A 17,811-nucleotide genomic window follows, 5' to 3' on the forward strand; every position below is an offset into this window, starting at 1 on the left:
CTGCTTCACACTTCCCCGTGCTTAAAATAACCATCCCCAGCAAAGACCGGCCCGCAGGAACGAGGGGACGAACGAGACGCACGGCAGCACGCGACCGGGCTGGTGGCAGCGGTTATCTCGGAGAGGAACACAGGGAAGAGCACAATTATCTCCATGTAAAACATCCAGTGGCAGCAGACAGGGACTTCTGTTTGCCCGCTCCTGCGAAACGAGAACGAGCTGCTGCTCCAAGGAACAAGAAGGCAGCAAATAAAAAAGAAGACAAAGAGGATTTTTTTGGCTTTTTTTCTTCCTCTCAGCAAGCTCAAGATGCCACGGAGGCCACTGCTTCGTCACAACAGCAACGCGATCCTTGCCTTTATGGTATCATGAGCAGCAGGCCATGAGATAAAATAAAAGTCCATAATGGAGTCCATAAAATAAAAGACGAGGCAAAGAAAGATGATTTTTCAAAGGAAAGAATGTGCTCCTGACCAGAAGCATCACCTAATTATGGAGCCGGGGCGTTCTGCCGGGGGCACGGCCAACCCTCCTCTGAAAAGTCTGCTCTTGCTCCTTGCAAGTGGCAGGATGGAGCGCGATGGACTCATACGTTAAGTCTGTTGTTATTTATTTACATAAACAGAAAAGGTATATAAATAAGCTATTTTATAATACATATATTTTTAAAAATAAACTTATCAAGCTTATATGACCACCACGCTCCCCAAAGGGTTTCAGACATCGCCTGTGGCTGTGTCATGGAACTAATGGAGTTCCCCCTCACCGTACCCGCGGTTTCTGGCAGTCCCAGGTTGCTCAGGACAGGATGTATGAAGTAAAACACAATTTTAGTTTTCTTGTTTTTCTTAGAAAATGTGATTTTTTTTCAGTGATTTTATCCTGCAAGAAAGCCTTGACAGCAGCAAGAGAAGTTACAAATCCATCTCTACTGCAGCACAGAGGAGAAATGTCAACTGTTTGCATGCTCATAAGGAAATGCAAATATGAAACGCAACCTCGCAAATCCCCTGTTAGCAACACTGCAGCCAAACCTGCTGGGTTTGAGGGACCAGACCGCGTGGTTGTTTTGCCCTGGGAGGACAGTTAAGCAGTGGAGGAGGTGGGACCAGCAGCTCCATCCTTGGCATAAAGCTGGAGCTCCCTCCCCCACCTCTGCTTTGAGCAGAGCTTGGACTCAGTGACCTCTGCAGGTCCCTTCCAACCAAGCTCCCACCATCAAGAAAGAGAGCAACCTCCAAGCTGCCTCCTGTTGTCCCTTTTTAACCCCTCTGGCTGCTTCCGAAGCCTTTCTGTGCAACTCTAGGACAGCAGCACAAGCGACTACGCTGAGGAAAGTGAGTCACACTTTAACAAGGCAGCAACCACCATCGCTCTCCCACCACACAGGCTGCCAACACCAATTTTGGACAACTGTTTTCATCCCCCAGCTCCCTCAACAACTTACTTACAGGTCCTAAGGTTGCTTGCTGTCAAAATGCATATTAAGCTCAGAATAAACAAAAAAAAAAAACGCCATCTTTTTTCATCCCAGGTCCAATGTTTTTAAGTCAATGTTTAAAAATACTCTGCAGTCAATCACATTTCAGAAGCACAGACCTGGAGACGCTAAGCGATGGCCCAGGGACGCCAGGCAGAAACTCTGTGCACGCACATTTTAATGTGTGTATCTGCGAGAGAGCGCGGGGGTCGCGGCCACTGCGGGAAAGGCAGAAGAGAGGGGTCCAGGCTGACCAGAGACTGAGCTGTGGGTGCGTTTTTGTTTGTTCACTGTTCCTCGGCACCGTTCAGAGCAGTTGGACACCTTCCAACGCAAGGCTCAGACAGCAAAATAAATGTTTAGCAAACCAATTTAAATGGGAAAGAGATGAGAGCCCTGACATTCACTTGCAGGAGACTGAATTTGCACTTCAGGGCCTTTGGTTAAGGTCTGAGACCTTGTACTGATCTTCCAGGAGTGAGGACCTCGTGGCAGGGGCACAGAAGCAGCACCCAGCTAATTACATCTCGCTGTACCAAGGGCAACAACTATGCCAGCTCTCCTTCTGCCAGGAAAAGGGACTGGAAGGCAGAAGTCTCTCTCAAGCAACAGTGTTTAGGAGCCACTGTGCCTGGTGTCATGAGCAAGCACCACACGCTTACAAGAAACAGCCACCGGCAATGCTGTGGGTCCCCAGGACACTCCAATGTCCAAATCTTCCCTTCTCACACTCGGTAGCAGCACAGCAGCTTTCCAAAGCGTGGCTTAAAGTTTCTGTTAGCAAGCCCAAGAGTAGGAATCCCCATGGTTTGGCTCTTACAAGCTCCAAAAAGCATCCCCGTCCCTTCCCACCCCGCTCAGAGGGCTCTGACCTGACGGGCTGGCGCAGGGAGCCCCACGCCCCGGCACCCCTGCTCGCCACGGCCGCTAGATCCACCCCCGGGAACGCAGCACATCCTTCTCACACATCCCACGATGCTCCCCAGTGAGGCATCATCTCACACAAGACTCTTCACGCTTCTCTCTTGCCGCCGAGCACGATGCTGTCTGAAACTCATCCGCCACCATCATCGCCTGGATGAGTCAGGGTCTAAGACGATCGACACCTCGGGGCCGCCAGCAACCCCTCTGCCCCCCCCCACTGTTGAGTCCCTTGAGCCCAGGGCAGTTTGGTGTATGTAGACCTCACCTCGGCCAAGCGTTCTGAAGTCCCAGAGACCAAAACCTCTCTGGTGGTTTACCATCTCCCTTTAACTATTCACCTCCCTCTCTGATTATAGCTCACATTATCACAATTATCCCCTAATTAGCCAGCAGAGCTCACGCTCTTGGACAATGCTTTGCAGCTGGCAAAAGGAAAGGAGAAAACAAGAACTTCTCACAAAGCCCCACACCACCACCCACCGGGGCCGCCCGAGGAAGGGGAGCTGTTACCTGGGTGAGGTGTGGGTTGGGGTTGAAGCCGCACTGGTTGCAGACTTTGCTGTGACACTGGGTGCAGGCGTTGAAGTTCGGCTGCCCGGGGGAGGAGGTGAGCTCCGTCGTCTTGCATATGGGGCAGAGTGTGCTGCTGGGGAGCGGGGCGATCTGCGGGACCGAGTAGGGAGAGGTAGGGGTGCTGCCCCGGTCCGGCGACACCGAGGGCGATCTCCCGGTGCCCTGGCTCCTGGCATCCACCTGCAGCGTCCTGCGGGGTCCCTCTGCCTGCGGGCCGGGCTGCCCGCGGCCCCTCATCTCCCGGGGGCTCGGGGAGCTGGGCTGTGCGAGGGAGGGGGACGCCGACCGCTGGCCCGCCGCCTGATCCAGCTGCTCCGGTCTCCTTGGCGTGCTGAAATACCATTAAAGAGACACAGAACAAGCCAGGTTTAGTACGCTGAAATAAACACCAGTCAGCCTTTCAACCCCCGATGCCCCAGCTCAGCCAAGGAGGTGCAGCAAACCAGGGAAACGGCTCAGCCCAGCGAAGGGCACGATCACCTCGTGAAATGAGGTGCAACTTCAGCTTTCCCTCGTATAACCCAGCAGCAGAGATGTAATGGAACTATTTGGCATGTTCCAAGTCGAACTTCAGTGGGAAAGTGGCACAGAAAATGGGAATGAGGAGTTTGGGGCAGCTCAGCCCCTTGTCAGCCTGAGGCTCCCCACGGGTGCTTCTCCAGCACAACCCGGAGCTCCAGGAGGCAGCAGCGACTCCAGATTGCAGATTGTGGGGCCCTTTCTGCAGGGAGACGGCCAACGCGCGCTAAACCATCTCCTCACAACCCACATTTCGGAGTTGCTGTGAAACAAGAAGCCTGCGAAGAACCCTGTCTGTTGCAGAAAATCCACCCCGGGAGGCAGAACCACTCACACTTTCCCAAGTGTCGAGCTGCCCGGTGCAAGTCACAGGTGGAAGCAACCAAGGGCTTGATTCCCAGGGTCACAGCAGCGGGAAATCAAGAGAGAAGGCATCAGCTCTGCTTTAGTAATCATCACAACAGGGGCTTAGGTGGGCTGGCTGCCCCCCAGCTGAACCCTGTTCTGGGGGGGGTGAGTCTTGGCTGGGCACGAACCCAGCTGGGATGCACCAGGTCACCAGGACAGGACTACGAAACCTTCCTGCGAAACCACAGCTATCCAGGAGCGGCGATGCCGCAGTTGGCATCGTACCCGCTGCTGGCCCTGCAGCAGCCCCCCAGCCAGCGCAGGATGCTCAGCACCTCACGGTGCACACTCCAAGGAGCTCCAAAGTGGCTTCAGGTGCAAGAGCTTTGAGTCCTTGAACCGGAGCGCGTGGCAGGAGATCCAACACACCCCACCTCCCACGTTATTTCAGTGCAGGAAACCTGCAAGGTGCAGCTGACAGACCACGAGCACGTGAGGACAAATCTGCAACGCAAGAGGTTTATGTAATTACAGGGATTTTTGGTACCAGAACCATCCGGTGCATGTGCTCATCGCAGGGTTCTCAAAAAGGCAGAAGCCCCACTGCCCCCACTACCCGGATCTACAGCCGTGGAAGGAAAAATGTCACTCTGAAGCTCAAATTTAATAAATTGTTGATTTACCCAACCAGGGTCTGACCTTATAAAGGTTTAAGAAGGGAACGTAAATGCATAAAACTAATAAAATTCAAAGTGCACCTTGCCACAGCAATAGGAAGTTGGATGAAAATAAATACTAAAATAGCACTTTGGGAATACTTTTCAGCTGCAGGGGTTTTTTTCACTGAGTTGCAGGGATAGGACAAGGGGAACAGTTTGAAACTGGAAGAGGAGATTGAGATGAGATCTTGGAAAGAAATGTTTTGCTGTTCAGGTGGGGAGGCCCTGGCCCAGGGTGCCCAGAGCAGTGGTGGCTGCCCCATCCCTGGAGGGGTTCCAGGCCAGGCTGCATGGGGCTCAAAGCAACAGGATCCAGTGGGAGGTGTCCCTGCCCATGGCAGGGGTGGGACTGGATGGGCTTTGAGGTCCCTTCTAACCCAAACCATTCCATGATTCTATGAAGTGTGTGGGTGCTGCTGGGTCTGCAATGTCAGAAGCTGGAGTTTCGCTCCCAACTCTGCAGCGTATCCACTCCACTTCCCGACACCATGAAAGAAGCATCTCCCCATCTCACCCACAAGAATTAACCCTCCAGTCCCCGCAGGAGAGATTAAACCGCCAGGTTGCTTGCCATGCAGCCCAGAGCTAAAAATCACCCAGAGATCCGTCTGTACCCAGGTCTGCTTCTCCGTTCGATACTTCTGATTAAAAAGGCACAGAACTTCCCTTGTTCTGCTGGGGAACAAGCACAGATATGAATCCAGCCTTTCTATTTAGGGCTGGTGCCAATGTCCTGGCAGGCTGGGAGGAGATGGAGAGGACCAGGAGGGAGCAGCTCACCGAGAAGATCAGAAGCACGAGCAGCATAATGAAAAGCGAGGGTCAAAGCAATCCTGCACAACACGGAGCTCAGCGGTGTAAGATGTCACAAGCACCTCAGATTTCTTCTGTCTGTTTTTTTTTCCCCCTCTGTAAAAAATGTCATTTTTTTTCATTGAAATAGCAAGAGTTGGGAAGGCTTTAACAACAAAATCCTTGTTAGAGCCAAAACAAATGTTAGACTGCTTTCTGGTTAATATTTAATTTCAGAAAACACCTCCGTGTCCTAAACCTCCCTTTGGATGCCACGGCAGCGCCAGGGAAAGGTGTCAGCAGCTTCAGGAGAGATGAAAGCAATACAATGACAGAGTAGCAGTTCAGAATTCCGTGCCACTAAACTGGAACAGCCTCCTTCTTTGGGAACTCCTCGGTGAGGGCGCAGCCTGGGGCAGCGAATCGCTCTGATTTAGCTCAAGTTGGTTCACTGGGGCCACTGCATTTTACAGACGAGAGCCAAGCTTGGAGCCAGCAGTGTCACAGCTCCTGTCCTACACAAGACATGGGAGCAATAACCATTGCGAGGTAAATGCCAACACCATCAACATCTGTGTTAGAAACCCATATTAAGCAAAATCTTTACCCGTGGATGGTAACTCTGCTCCTGGGTAACATGGAACGGGACAAGAGGAAACGGCCCCAGTTTGCACCAGGGGGGGTTCAGATTGGATAGTGGGAAAAACATCTTCACTGACAGAGCGGTGAAGCCCTGGCAGAGGCTGCCCAGGGAAGAGGTGGAGTCTCTGTCCCTGGAGGGGTTAAAAAACCACGCAGACGTGGCATCGGGGGACACAGTGGTGTTGGGCTGATGGTTGGACCGGGTGAGCTGAGAGGGCTTTTCCAGCCTCAGCGATTCTGTGATTCTAATTTGGTTCTTGCTCAGGTGTGGTGTGTGGAAAAGCACAATAGAAAGGATGTGTGGTGGTTTCTCCCCAATTTCACGTTCCCACCTTGCACACATCGGCCACATCCACCAGCCCAGCCCCGGCAGCGCTCTCAGCCATGGAGGACTGGTATTTTTGGTCCAAGTAAATCCTTCAGGAGGTGCTGCCCTTTCAGGGAACTGGGAAACATGGACTGCATCCCTTTCTCTGCCTGGTGCCAAATGAAACGGGTCTGCTGCTCGATCTAATTACTACATTATAATACAGGAAAAGAACATGAAAACAAATGGCACCGTCACTTTACAAAGAGCACACCCTGCTCTCCAGAGCAGAGCTGGATTTGCGCATGGAAGGGAGCTCCCAGCTTCACATAAGCAAATCGGGGCACGCAAGTCATAGAATCATGGAATGGTTTGGGTTAGAAAGCCCTCCAGCCCTCGGATCATCTCCGTGGCCTCCTCTGCACTCGCTCCAACAGCTCCGTGTCCTCCCTGTGCTACCTGTCTTTTTTATTAGTAGAAAAAGGGGGACAACAAATGACCGCTTCCCTGCAACAAAACCCAGGGAGTGGGGGGAAGGCAAACAAACCAGGATAAAGCATGGAAAGAGAGATGCGTAGATGCTCACCCCCAAAAGGAGGAGGCTGAGACAATGAACAGGAATTAGCGCTTCTCAGCTACGAGCAGAGATTTGACCTAGTTGGTTTGACAGCAACCCAACGTGAACATCCACATGACTGATTCTAAGAATCACTGAATATAACCTATTTAGGGAAGAAGAGGTAGCTGAGCAAACGCGGAGCTGCGCTCTGGGTCAGAATGGCACCGGCTTTGACCCGGAGAGACGCAGTTCCTAATGCTGGTGGGTCGGCACGGAGGCTGCGAGGGATAATATCAGATATTAGCTGCCTGTTAGCGGGTCAGATAGAAAACAGGACACGCAACTCTTAATAAATGAAAAGATAAGGAAGAGTCTGATGTGGAGGGCCTCTGGTTTCATGCACTGTAGCCATGCGAAAACATCCACGGAGCTGCGGGTCTTATGGATGGCAGCATCAATGATTCCATGGTTCTGTGACAGCCTTGAAGGTTGGGACACCACAAGGGCTGAGCACGACGGGCAGGGTACGCCAGCCAAGCAGCAACCGCTCCCCTCTGCTCCATCCAGCCCATCCCATAACCCCGCTCTAGTAATTAAGCAGCAGAAGAGCCGATTGCCACAGTCGGGTTTAACCGAAGAGCCTTCCCCAGTAAACGCCATCAGCACGAGCCCCGTGCTGCCCGCAGGAAACGCCAGCTGAGCCAAGAGAGAAACCGCGGCACCAAGGTGAGGAGCTTTTATGGCACACGGCTCACGAACGCTCATCTCGTAAATCTGTGATTATAAACTCCCCCTTGAGAGCCTCTCAGATTTTAGTTGGCAGCAACACAGCTCCTTGTTTGGGTTGTTAACTCCTGCCTAAAGCAGCGGAGAAGAAAGCAACCGTCAGTCCTGCGCCACGCACCGCGCCCGCCGCGAGGCGCCCGCAGCAGAAACCCTCCGCAATGGCAACCGTAACGGCATGGCCTCGATCCGTTTGCAGGACTGGGAAAAAAAACCCACAAAAATCCAAATTTTCAGATTTAACGGAAATCCAAACAATGCAGAAAAAGTGAAAAAGTTTGTTAAAAAGAAATGAAAAGCAGCAGGAGGACGGGGAAGGAAGGGGAGCGCCCACGGCACTCCAGGTTAAAGGCGCACTGTCAAAAAGTGGTTAAAGTACGGCCGTAACGAGGCAATACAATTAAAGAGTGGAGCAAATCAGGCTACAGGAATATAACGAAACCCTTCAAAAAGTAAAAATTACATCTAGATTAAGAAAAAAAAAACCAAACAAAAAACCCACTCAATTTTTGGAAAATTAGATTTAAAAACATAATAAAGCATTTGGAAAAAAAAAATCCTTAAGGAATAATTCATAAATTGGGCCCAAAAAATGATTTTCTAAAACTTCAGAAATAGGGAATCTGCCAAAGAATCTGGAAAGCTGACTGAAAGGCAACAGGAATATTTAGGGGATGCGAGGCTGGAAAAGATGGACTGCAGGACCCTGGGATCAAGCGGATACATTCATAACCGCCCTGGGAAGGAGGGCAGTGATGAAGGGACGAGGTTGCTGAGCTGCACGGAGCTGTGTGGAGCGTTCCAAGCTAAACCTGGATACAAGGAGCTTTAGAAGGCTCTCCTGGAACGGACGCCTCAAACCACCAGGGCAGGTGGAATCCAAGGTCAGGAAACGCGGAGCGATGGACAGAAGACAACCACGGCCACGCACAGTGATGGGCTCTAAAGGAGACCCTGCTGCTCCGGAAGGTTCCTCAAGGCAGTTTGGACAGCTCTCAGGAAATGTCAATGTACTGCTCATCAGCAAATATAGAACGATCTACACAGAAACGGACAATTAAGTTATTTTGGGAACAATGCGTTCTGGAAAGCAATTCACAGAGAGGAGCAGAGGCAGCCTGTTCCCTCGACTCGCTTCTGGCTCTCTCCCCCCAGAGAGCGGCACGGAGGTTGGGTTTTGCAAAGCTCCCTTTAGGGTTCCAGGCTTGATTCAGCCCAGGAGCCGAAGGGATTTCCGTGGCCGCTGGAGAAGGGCTCTGATGGCGAGAGCAGTTTGTTCTCGGTGGTTAAAACGGGGTCAATCCCAGGGGTCCGGCTCCACCAGGTCAGCATTCACAGCCCCATCCACACCATTCCCGGGTCCCCGTGCTTCTACCAAACCTCCAGCACCAACCAATGGGTATTGGGTCATCCAGAAGCTGGGGAGACTACAGGGCCCTTTTGTTGGATGAGTTCCACCCATGCTCCAAAATTAAAAGCTGATGCAAAAAAATGTATCATTATCCATCTCCGTGACAGCTTGAGCCAAATGGACGCAGCCTGGAACGAGGAACAACACTCATTCCAGGCACAAAAAATAGGAAGATCCATCAGGAGGAGAAGTGTTGTTAGAAAAGAGGCCGTAATGACATACCAGAAAGAAACCGGCTTGTATTTTTAGAAGAAGGAAAGAAAAACCCAGTTAAAGCAGCAGGAGAGGAAGTCGGAGCACCAGGCTCTGGAGACAAACAGCTCCCAGGGCTGCGGCGAGCAGCAGCGGGAACATTCTGGCTTTGCACCCCGATTTATTTGAGCCTGGGCGAACGGAACATGAGACCTAATTTTTCTGTGGCTGTGAAAAGTTGGAGCATTTTTATCCATCCTGCAATTGCTTCTTCACACCTCACAGCATTTTGGCTGCCCCTCTAACTCCTCCCCAAGCCACTGAGGTCCTTAGTTGTTTTTGCTGCTGCTCAGGCCACCAGGAGAGCCGGCACCTAAATGGAAGAGCATTCAAGAGAAGATCATTTAGGCAGGCACTGAGGATATGGTGATCAACTCAGGTCATCATAGAATCATGGAATGGTTTGGGTTGGAAGGGACCTCAAAGCCCATCCGGTCCCACCCCTGCCACGGGCAGGGACACCTCCCACTGGATCAGGGGCTCCAAGCCCCATCCAACCTGGCCTGGAACCCCTCCAGGGATGGAGCAGCCACCACCGCTCTGGGCAAAGAGCTCCAAGCATGTAGAGGAGCATGTGGTAAAGCTGATGAGCCCACACTCTCCTGCAAGGAGTAGAGCTTTGTGTCCAACGTGGCGGGATACCATTTAACGAAAATGGTTACGTTTTGTTTGTCAGAAACACTTCTCAGGTGCAGAAGCTTCTCCATCCCCGACGTTCCCCACACCAGCGCACACGGTCCAATAAAGTCTATTGTTGGAGACACGCCGGTGGTCGCAAGAGCCCGCGGGGGACACTGCCCTGGGGCTGCCAGCCAACCGCCTGGCACGGGACGAGGTCGAGACAGTCGGTTGTGTGTCTTGGATTTCCACTCTCTGGTTTTCAGAGATTTGAGTTGGAAGCTTAGATGCCACCAGCAAACCAAACTCACGATTAATAAACATTTTCCTGTGTAAAACTTGCAATTCACAACGGGGAAGAGAAAGCGAACCCAAAGAATACTACACCACCGGCAGTCAGAGACACCATCAACGTCAATATTTCAAGCTGTTCCGTTTAAATTTGCTTTTGAAATAGGAGAGTCTGAAATTCCCCTGCCAAATTCTTTACAGGATCAAAGGAAATCGCTTTGCCAGCGCCTGCAGTTCTTTGAGGCGCTTTGTCCCTGCGTACATTTCCCTGCCACACATCGCTCAGACCAGAACATTTGTCCCCAAAGAGACTGAATATCTGCATTTTTGATGTCTCGCGGTTCCATGGCGAGGCTGAACTTGGCAGGAACGGGAGCAGGTAAGACATGATGTTAGATCAGGTGATGAACAGAAGACATTTTATTAGTGCCCAAATCAGCCCCTTAATTGTGTTTGCACACTGCAAAGAAAAAAGACAGACATGGTAATTTGCCAATTCAGACTGTTTGGGGCTGTATTTTTAGTTAACGATAAATCAAATTAAATTGGTAATTATCAGCATGGGTTGGATGAAACCAAGTTGTGCAGCCACCAGGAATGGTGCCCTAATCCATTAACCCCCGCAGGTAGGAGAGACTTCAAGATGAGAAGGGCAGATAAAGCACTAAAGGGACACCTAAGGAGGTAACTTCATTGGAGTTCTCTCTCAGAGCGGTAACTTCTGGACAACTGACTTTGGCCAAGTTAAGGTACTCAGTGGACATAATGTAGCATCACGGATCATCCACTCAACCAAGAGCTGAGGTTCTGCCTGCAGGAAAGCTGGGGAGGGGCTCTGGGTCAGGGAGGGCAGAGGCGGGAGGAGGGGAATGGTTTGAAGCTGAAAGAGGGGAGAGTGAGATGAGATCTCGGGAAGAAATGCTCTCCTGTGAGGGTGGGGAGGCCCTGGCCCAGGGTGCCCAGAGCAGTGGGGGCTGCCCCATCCCTGGAGGGGTTCCAGGCCAGGTTGGATGGGGCTTGGAGCCCCGGATCCAGTGGGAGGTGTCCCTGCCCATGGCAGGAGTGGGACTGGATGGGCTTTGAGGTCCCTTCCGACCGAAACCATTCCATGACTCTGTAAGTGCAGCACAACCAGTCAAAACCATAGCTAATAAAGTGGTCAATGGGCTTGCCCTGCTCTGAAAACCACCACCACGGAAGGTCCAAGGGACACACATTCCCTCTGCTGCTGAGCCCTCTGTGGTGGGTTCCAACCCAGCGGGAGGAGGGTGCTTGCAGGACTATCAGATTCAAAGTTCTCCACGCCATATAAACAGAAAAACCTCATCTTTCCTTGCAAACTCCCCAAGCAAAACATCCACACCGACCTGCAGGTAGAGGCGAGAAGGAGGCAGCTTGGAAATTTCCTCCCTTTGGGACTACAAAGCTGCCCTAAATACAACAGGACGGTCGGGGCAGATGCTGGGCAGCACGGACTGTTCACACAACGCAAGCAGAACCCGGCATCGCCTCCTCACGTACAACGGCGTCGAGAGTCTTTAGGAAAGCTACGGACGCTGCCTGGCCCCGACACAATGTGCTCGGGCACTATCTGCTGCAGACATCTCGCAGGTTCATATCAGAGGAGACGCAGCCCTCAAATGAGATTTGGGAGCAGCCTGAGAGCGGATTCCTCACCCTCCTCAGAACCATTCCTGGCAGAGGAATGGGAGAGCGGAGAAGGCCCACAGGGGCAGTGGACTCAAAATACAGTGGCCTTCCATCGTTGGGCAGGAGGCAACAAAGCGGATGCACTTCAGAGGAGACGTGGGAAAGCTCTGCGCGCTTCAAGGGCAACACGTGGTTTGCCCCCTCCTATTGCAAATCCTACAAGGCCACATGAGTGGGTCCCAGTTTTGGAGCCCCACAGCGAGTCAGCAACACAACAGGAGCTACAGGAGAGGAGCTACTGAGAAAGCACACCGCGAGGTGTAAATGGAAAACAAGGCTTTACTCCATCCTGTGGACTTACCACAGCAGCATAGGTTAGAACCATGGAATGCTCTGGGTCACAAGGGACCTTTGCAGGTCACCCAGTTCCACCCCCTGCCATGGGCAGGGACACCTCCCACTGGATCCTGTTGCTTTGAGCCCCATCCAACCTGGCCTGGAACACCTCCAGGGATGGGGCAGCCACCACTGCTCTGGGAAACCTGGGCCAGGGCCTCCCCATCCTCATGGGAGAACATTTCTTCCCAAGAAATCTCATCTCAATCTCCCCTCTTTCATCTTCAAACCATTCCCCTCATCCCATCCCTGTCCTCCCTGACCAAGAGCCCCTCCCCAGCTTTCCTGGAGCCCCTTTCCCTACTGGAAGCTGCTCTAAGGTCTCCACGGAGCCGTCTCTGCTCCAGGCTGAATAAAGACAACTCTATCAGCCTGTCCTCATGCTGGAGGTGCTCCAGCCCTTGGATCATCTCCGTGGCCTCCTCTGGACTCGCTCCAACAGCTCCATGTCCTTCCTGTGCTGAGGACTCCAGAACTGGACGCAGGGCTCCAGGTGAGGTCTCACCAGAGCAGAGCAGAGGGGCAGAATCCCCTCCCTCACCCTGCTGGTCCCACTGCCTTGGATCCAGCCCAGGACACGGTTGGCTTTCTGGGCGCCAAGAGCACATTGCCAGTTCCTGTCCAGCTTCTCGTCCATCAGCACCCCAAGTCCTTCTCCACAGGGCTGCTCTCAATCCATCCTCCACCCAGCCTGTACCGAAACCGCGGATTGCCCTGACCCGGGTGAAGGATCTTGCTCTTGGCTTTGTTGAACCTCATGACGTTCACACAGACCCACTTCTCCAGCTTGTCCAGGTCTGGATGGCATCTCAGTCTTATGGTGTGTCAACAGGCTGTCAGCAGGCACAACAAGAACGGTTTAGGCTGTGACCATTTTGGTTGCCAGATCAAACCCAGCCTGGCCAGGGTAACACATGATGGCATCGCGTTGCCCAACTGCAGCGCTGGCGTATCTGGAGAGGCTTCAGACCACCTCTGTTTACTCTGGCAGTGAACGGGGAGGTTAGCGTTTCAAAAAATAAAAATGAACAAGAAAGAAAAAACCCAACCAAACAATTCGTCTCCCTAAGAAGATTAATAGGGGCATTTAAAGAAATCAGTCTACAGGCTTAATGAGAAAGAGGCAGCGAAATACTAAATGTGAGACCTCCTACAGTTTTTCAGTCCAGCTGCACAATCAAATAATAGTTTATGTAACTGGGATTGGAACAAAATAAATTAAAAGGAATTTCATGTTTCATCAAAGGAAAAAGTACAGCTCAGAGCCAACGTGGCACACGATGCAGCTCAGCCCTGCATTCCCCCTAAAACCTTTCATGAGCTTCATACTATCACCCGAGTTGTTTTTCCACAAGAGGAAGGCAAATTACCAAGTCCCTTAAGGAATTGGGGGCTGCCCCATCCCTGGAGGGGTTCCAGGCCAGGTTGGATGGGGCTCGGAGCCCCTGATCCAGTGGGAGGTGTCCCTGCCCATGGCAGCGGGTGGGACTGGATGGGCTTTGAGGCTCCTTCCAACCCAAACCATTCCCGGATTCTATAATTTCCAAATTTTGTCTGTTTCTATTTTATAACTCAGAATTTCACCTATCTGCAACCAAAATGTTTGCTTTAGGAGATGAAAGGGGAAAAAAAACACGCTGTTCTTCCCAGGCTGCAATCTGTTTTCTGTGGTTTCTTAAAAAAAGAGAAAGTGGTTAACAGCGACAGCACGTCAACCTTTGGAAGTAATTCCCACACACAACTGCATCCTTTGGCAGACATCAATACGGCACAATCTCTTCATCTGCCTCACGGCTAGACTGGTGGAGGAGGCCATGGTGGAGCCAGCGGGGTGTCCCCCAGGCTGGGGAGAGGGTCCTCTGCATCCAATGGCAGAAAAAGACGCGTCTAAGAGTGACTTCCTGGTCATGTATGACTTCCAAAGTCTCTAAGAAGGAGCACCCTGAGACCACGTCAGGAGAGGTCACATACTCCAAGCATCTACTGACAGAGCTCAAAATCCATAAATAAAGCCACATTCCAAAATAAATCAATCATAGAATCATGGAAGGTTTTGGGTCAGAAGGGACCTCAAAGCCCATCCAGTTCCACCCCTGCAGCTGTCAGGGACACCTTCCGCTGGACCAGGCTGCTCAAAGCCCCGTCTGACTTGGTCTGGAGCATCTCCAGGGATGGGGGAAGTCTAACGGTGTCTGCCAGTGGATAACAGCCCAGCGGTCTCCTCCGGTGCTGTGGTCCCACCTGCGCCCACCGGTCCTTACACACCTGGTTCGAGTCACTTGGCTCTTGGATAACGGAGCCCACCATCAGCCAGCACGACGGACTCCGAGAAGAGACCTCCACCTCGGCTGCTCTGGGGTAAAGGCGTAAAGGCTCTTCCTAACGTCAGGAAGCGGAGGAAGGACAAGGGCAGGCTGCTGAGGTGACCTGCGAGCAATGGTTATTCAAGAAGGACTGGAGAAGGCTCTGGGACAGACTGGGCAGCAGAGGGCTTTTTTTGGTGGTAGCTCCTCTTAGAAGATGCCTCATACACTTTACCGCATTAAATCTACACACATTTTTCTTCTACAGACAATGACCTAGAAACACAACTAAATCATTTTTGACAAAAGAGAATGCACCAAACTACTTAATCACAGCTTCACGGAGAATAAAACCAGTATGAACCGCTCATGTGCTGCACAGCACGGAAACTATCGCTGTAGGTCTTAGGAGGCGAAGCTTTTATCTAAGCCTCGTGTGATCACATGTCCCATCGCACCCTCTGGTAGATGGCTTCTACACTTATTGATGCTCACTGTTGACACACGTTTCACTGCCATTCGGCGAGGTTCGCCCGCTAAACTCCAGATTTTGTTTTGCCCTCGTTAGCCATCGCAACGATCTTTGCCAGCCAGTGCCAGGAGTCGGCTGGGATGTCACACCATCCCTTCTCATCTCAAGCCAAACCACCACGCTTTAAATAAGAAGAGGAAAACAAAACACAATAAAAACTGCAGTCAGAGGTGGCTTTTCTTGACTTGGTGGGTGATGTTCCTCTGCCTCCGAGGAGCTCAGCACAAAGCTGCTGTCTCCTGCCCCACCGACCCACTGCCCCCAGTCCGTCAACGGGGCTGGGGTCTACCTTTGATACCAAACATGCGATGAAGGGGCCAAGAGGCAGGGACATACCATCGCCAGAGTAGTTAAGTCATCTTTGATATTAAATATGAGCAGAGTACGAGTGAGGAGCTCCCGCTCCTGCCTTCCAGCCTCGCTGCAGAGCACAGGCCGGCGTCAACGGGATGCAGCGATGCCGCTCCCTCTCGCAGGCTCCCCAGCTCGCTGGAGGTGCCGGGTGTTCTCAGCGAGGAGCCAGCTCACTGTATGTATAAAAACTTCTCAGCGCCAGTGACACGAGACGCCGCCCGGCGATGACTGACAGGCTGCGTGGCGGCGCTCCGGGGGCACGCCGGAGCTCAGCACCTCCAGGCACTAAAGAAGACCGAAAAAACCTGTTCAGAAGAACAGTCATGCCTGTGGAATGATGCAAAAAATAACAAACCTGTCACTCAAACAGACATTTGAAACCACAGCGATGGCTCAACAGCGACAATCTCAACCTCAATAAAATACGTGCAGCGCTCACGACATTCTCGGGTGTGTGGGACCGGGGTGACCAGCAGCGCTCGCCGTCACTCACCAGCCCAAACCCACCCCAGCAGCACCCAGGAGCAGCGGCGCTCCTCCGCGAAGGCATCGGGATAATCTGATCTCCACCGTTAGTGAAAAGCCAGAACACCATCACCACGGCGCCCGCCTCGCCCTGCGGAGCCGGCTGGCCATGGGGAACGCTGCTTGTCCCATCCTTCTGAGGGTGCATCCCGTACGCTAGGAGATGACCAACACTGGGAGAGGATTAGGAGACAAACGCCCTTGGCCGATGGTGTGCATCGTGGAGCCTCGGGCAGGGGCTCGGCGAGGGCTGCTCCGAGGGCAGGGTGTAGGCACGCGGGCTGCGTTCCGCTGGCAGGCAGGCGTCCAGATACGCAACCACAGCGGCACAGACCGCAGGAACACGGCTCAGCACCCGATACCTGTTTGCACTGCACTGGAAACACGACGGGAAACATCAAATGTGTGCTCAGTTCACAGAGCAGAGAGAAAAAAAGCTGCTACATTCAAGGATGTTGGAGAAGCAGAAGCCAATCACGCCACTCAGCACAGCGCACGGCACCGGTCCCAAGGGATGCGCTCACTGGAGCTCAGCACCGCCCCGGGGCACCAGCAGGAGAGGCTGAGCATCCACACTCGGGATCCCGGTGCACAGAAAGCACCACTGCTGGAACAGCAAACGGCACAAGAAGAAGCCAAGGAATCCTCCAACTTTAAAACCAGCACAAACCAATGGAGCAAAGGACATCAACCCTCCCAAGTTCTTCCCTAGCTTTCCAGGGAAAGCAGCTGCCAGTATGGAAAGGGGCTTCAGGGAAGCTGGGGAGCAGTTCTTGATCAGTGAAGGCAGGGACAGGACAAGGGGGAATGGTTTGAAGCTGAAAGAGGGGAGGTGGAGATGAGATCTTGGGAAGAAATGTTCTCCTGTGAGGACGAAGAGGCCCTGGCCCAGGTTGCTCAGAGCAGTGGTGGCTGCCCCATCCCTGGAGGGGTTCCAGGCCAGGTTGGATGGGGCTTGGAGCCCCTGATCCAGTGGGAGGTGTCCCTGCCCATGGCAGAGGGTTAGAACTGGATGGGCTTTGAGATCTTTTCCAACCTATTCCATCGTTCTTTGGCTCCTCCTGAGCAGAAGCAGATGGCAGCAGTCCATCCTGGAGCCCCTCGCGCAGCAGCAGCGAAGGGTCAGGAGGCAGCGCCTTCAGCACAACATCCAGGCTGGGTTCAGCATCGAGAAACCCCCACCTGGGAAGTGGATTTCAAATCTGTGTATTTGTTTTGGAAATAAAGGCATTAATATTTGATGCCAAACATTCTCAATATTGATGAGCGTGTTCACAGAAGAGGTTCAGGAGTTACCGAAGCACCCAGAATTGTGCCATCTAAACTCAGCAGCCCAACGGCTGCTGTCAGAGCTTTCGGATGAACGTAAAACACGGCTTGCTAAAGGGAAGACGCTTTGCAGCCGACACCGCCTGCCCATCACACGAGAGGGAGGCGAACAGGAGCCTGGTGGGATATTTAACACGGCAAATATTTTGACTCGATCAGTCATGCAAGCCACTTTGCACTCCGTCTTCTACCTTTTCTCTTGCTCATGGAAGTTTTCTGAGCTTGACACATTGTGGAGCTGTTTTCCCCACTCCTCACTTGGACGCAGGCTCAGCTTCCTCCTGACCCTCCGACGGAATGAACCGTCCCCGAGCGCGGAGAGCCACAGCAGCCAACGGGCAGGGAAACCTACTTCTGCACTCGAGGAGAAGGCTCTGCAGCAATGCCTCTGGCAGCACAGCCTCCGCCTGTCCCTGCTGAGGGCTCAGGCTCTTTGGGGGCAGCGAACAAACCCGGTACCGACTGCCAGGGGAGCGCAGCCCCGTCCACAGCCTGGCCGCCCAC

At 52.6% G+C, this 17,811-nt stretch overlaps 1 protein-coding gene across 3 annotated transcripts in view; it reads right to left on the reverse strand.

Moving 5' to 3' along the window:
• Window positions 1-17,811, reverse strand: part of BSN (bassoon presynaptic cytomatrix protein) — an 86,430-nt gene that overhangs the window by 63,927 nt on the left and 4,692 nt on the right. For all 3 annotated transcript variants that reach the window (XM_054077084.1, XM_054077085.1, XM_054077083.1), the window contains exon 2: window positions 2,915-3,308. In XM_054077084.1, coding sequence (XP_053933059.1) covers window positions 2,915-3,308 — 394 coding nt within the window. The remainder of the gene's footprint in view (window positions 1-2,914; window positions 3,309-17,811) is intronic.

This window comes from Cuculus canorus, chromosome 11 (assembly GCF_017976375.1).
Source record: "Cuculus canorus isolate bCucCan1 chromosome 11, bCucCan1.pri, whole genome shotgun sequence".
NCBI lineage: Eukaryota > Metazoa > Chordata > Aves > Cuculiformes > Cuculidae > Cuculus > Cuculus canorus.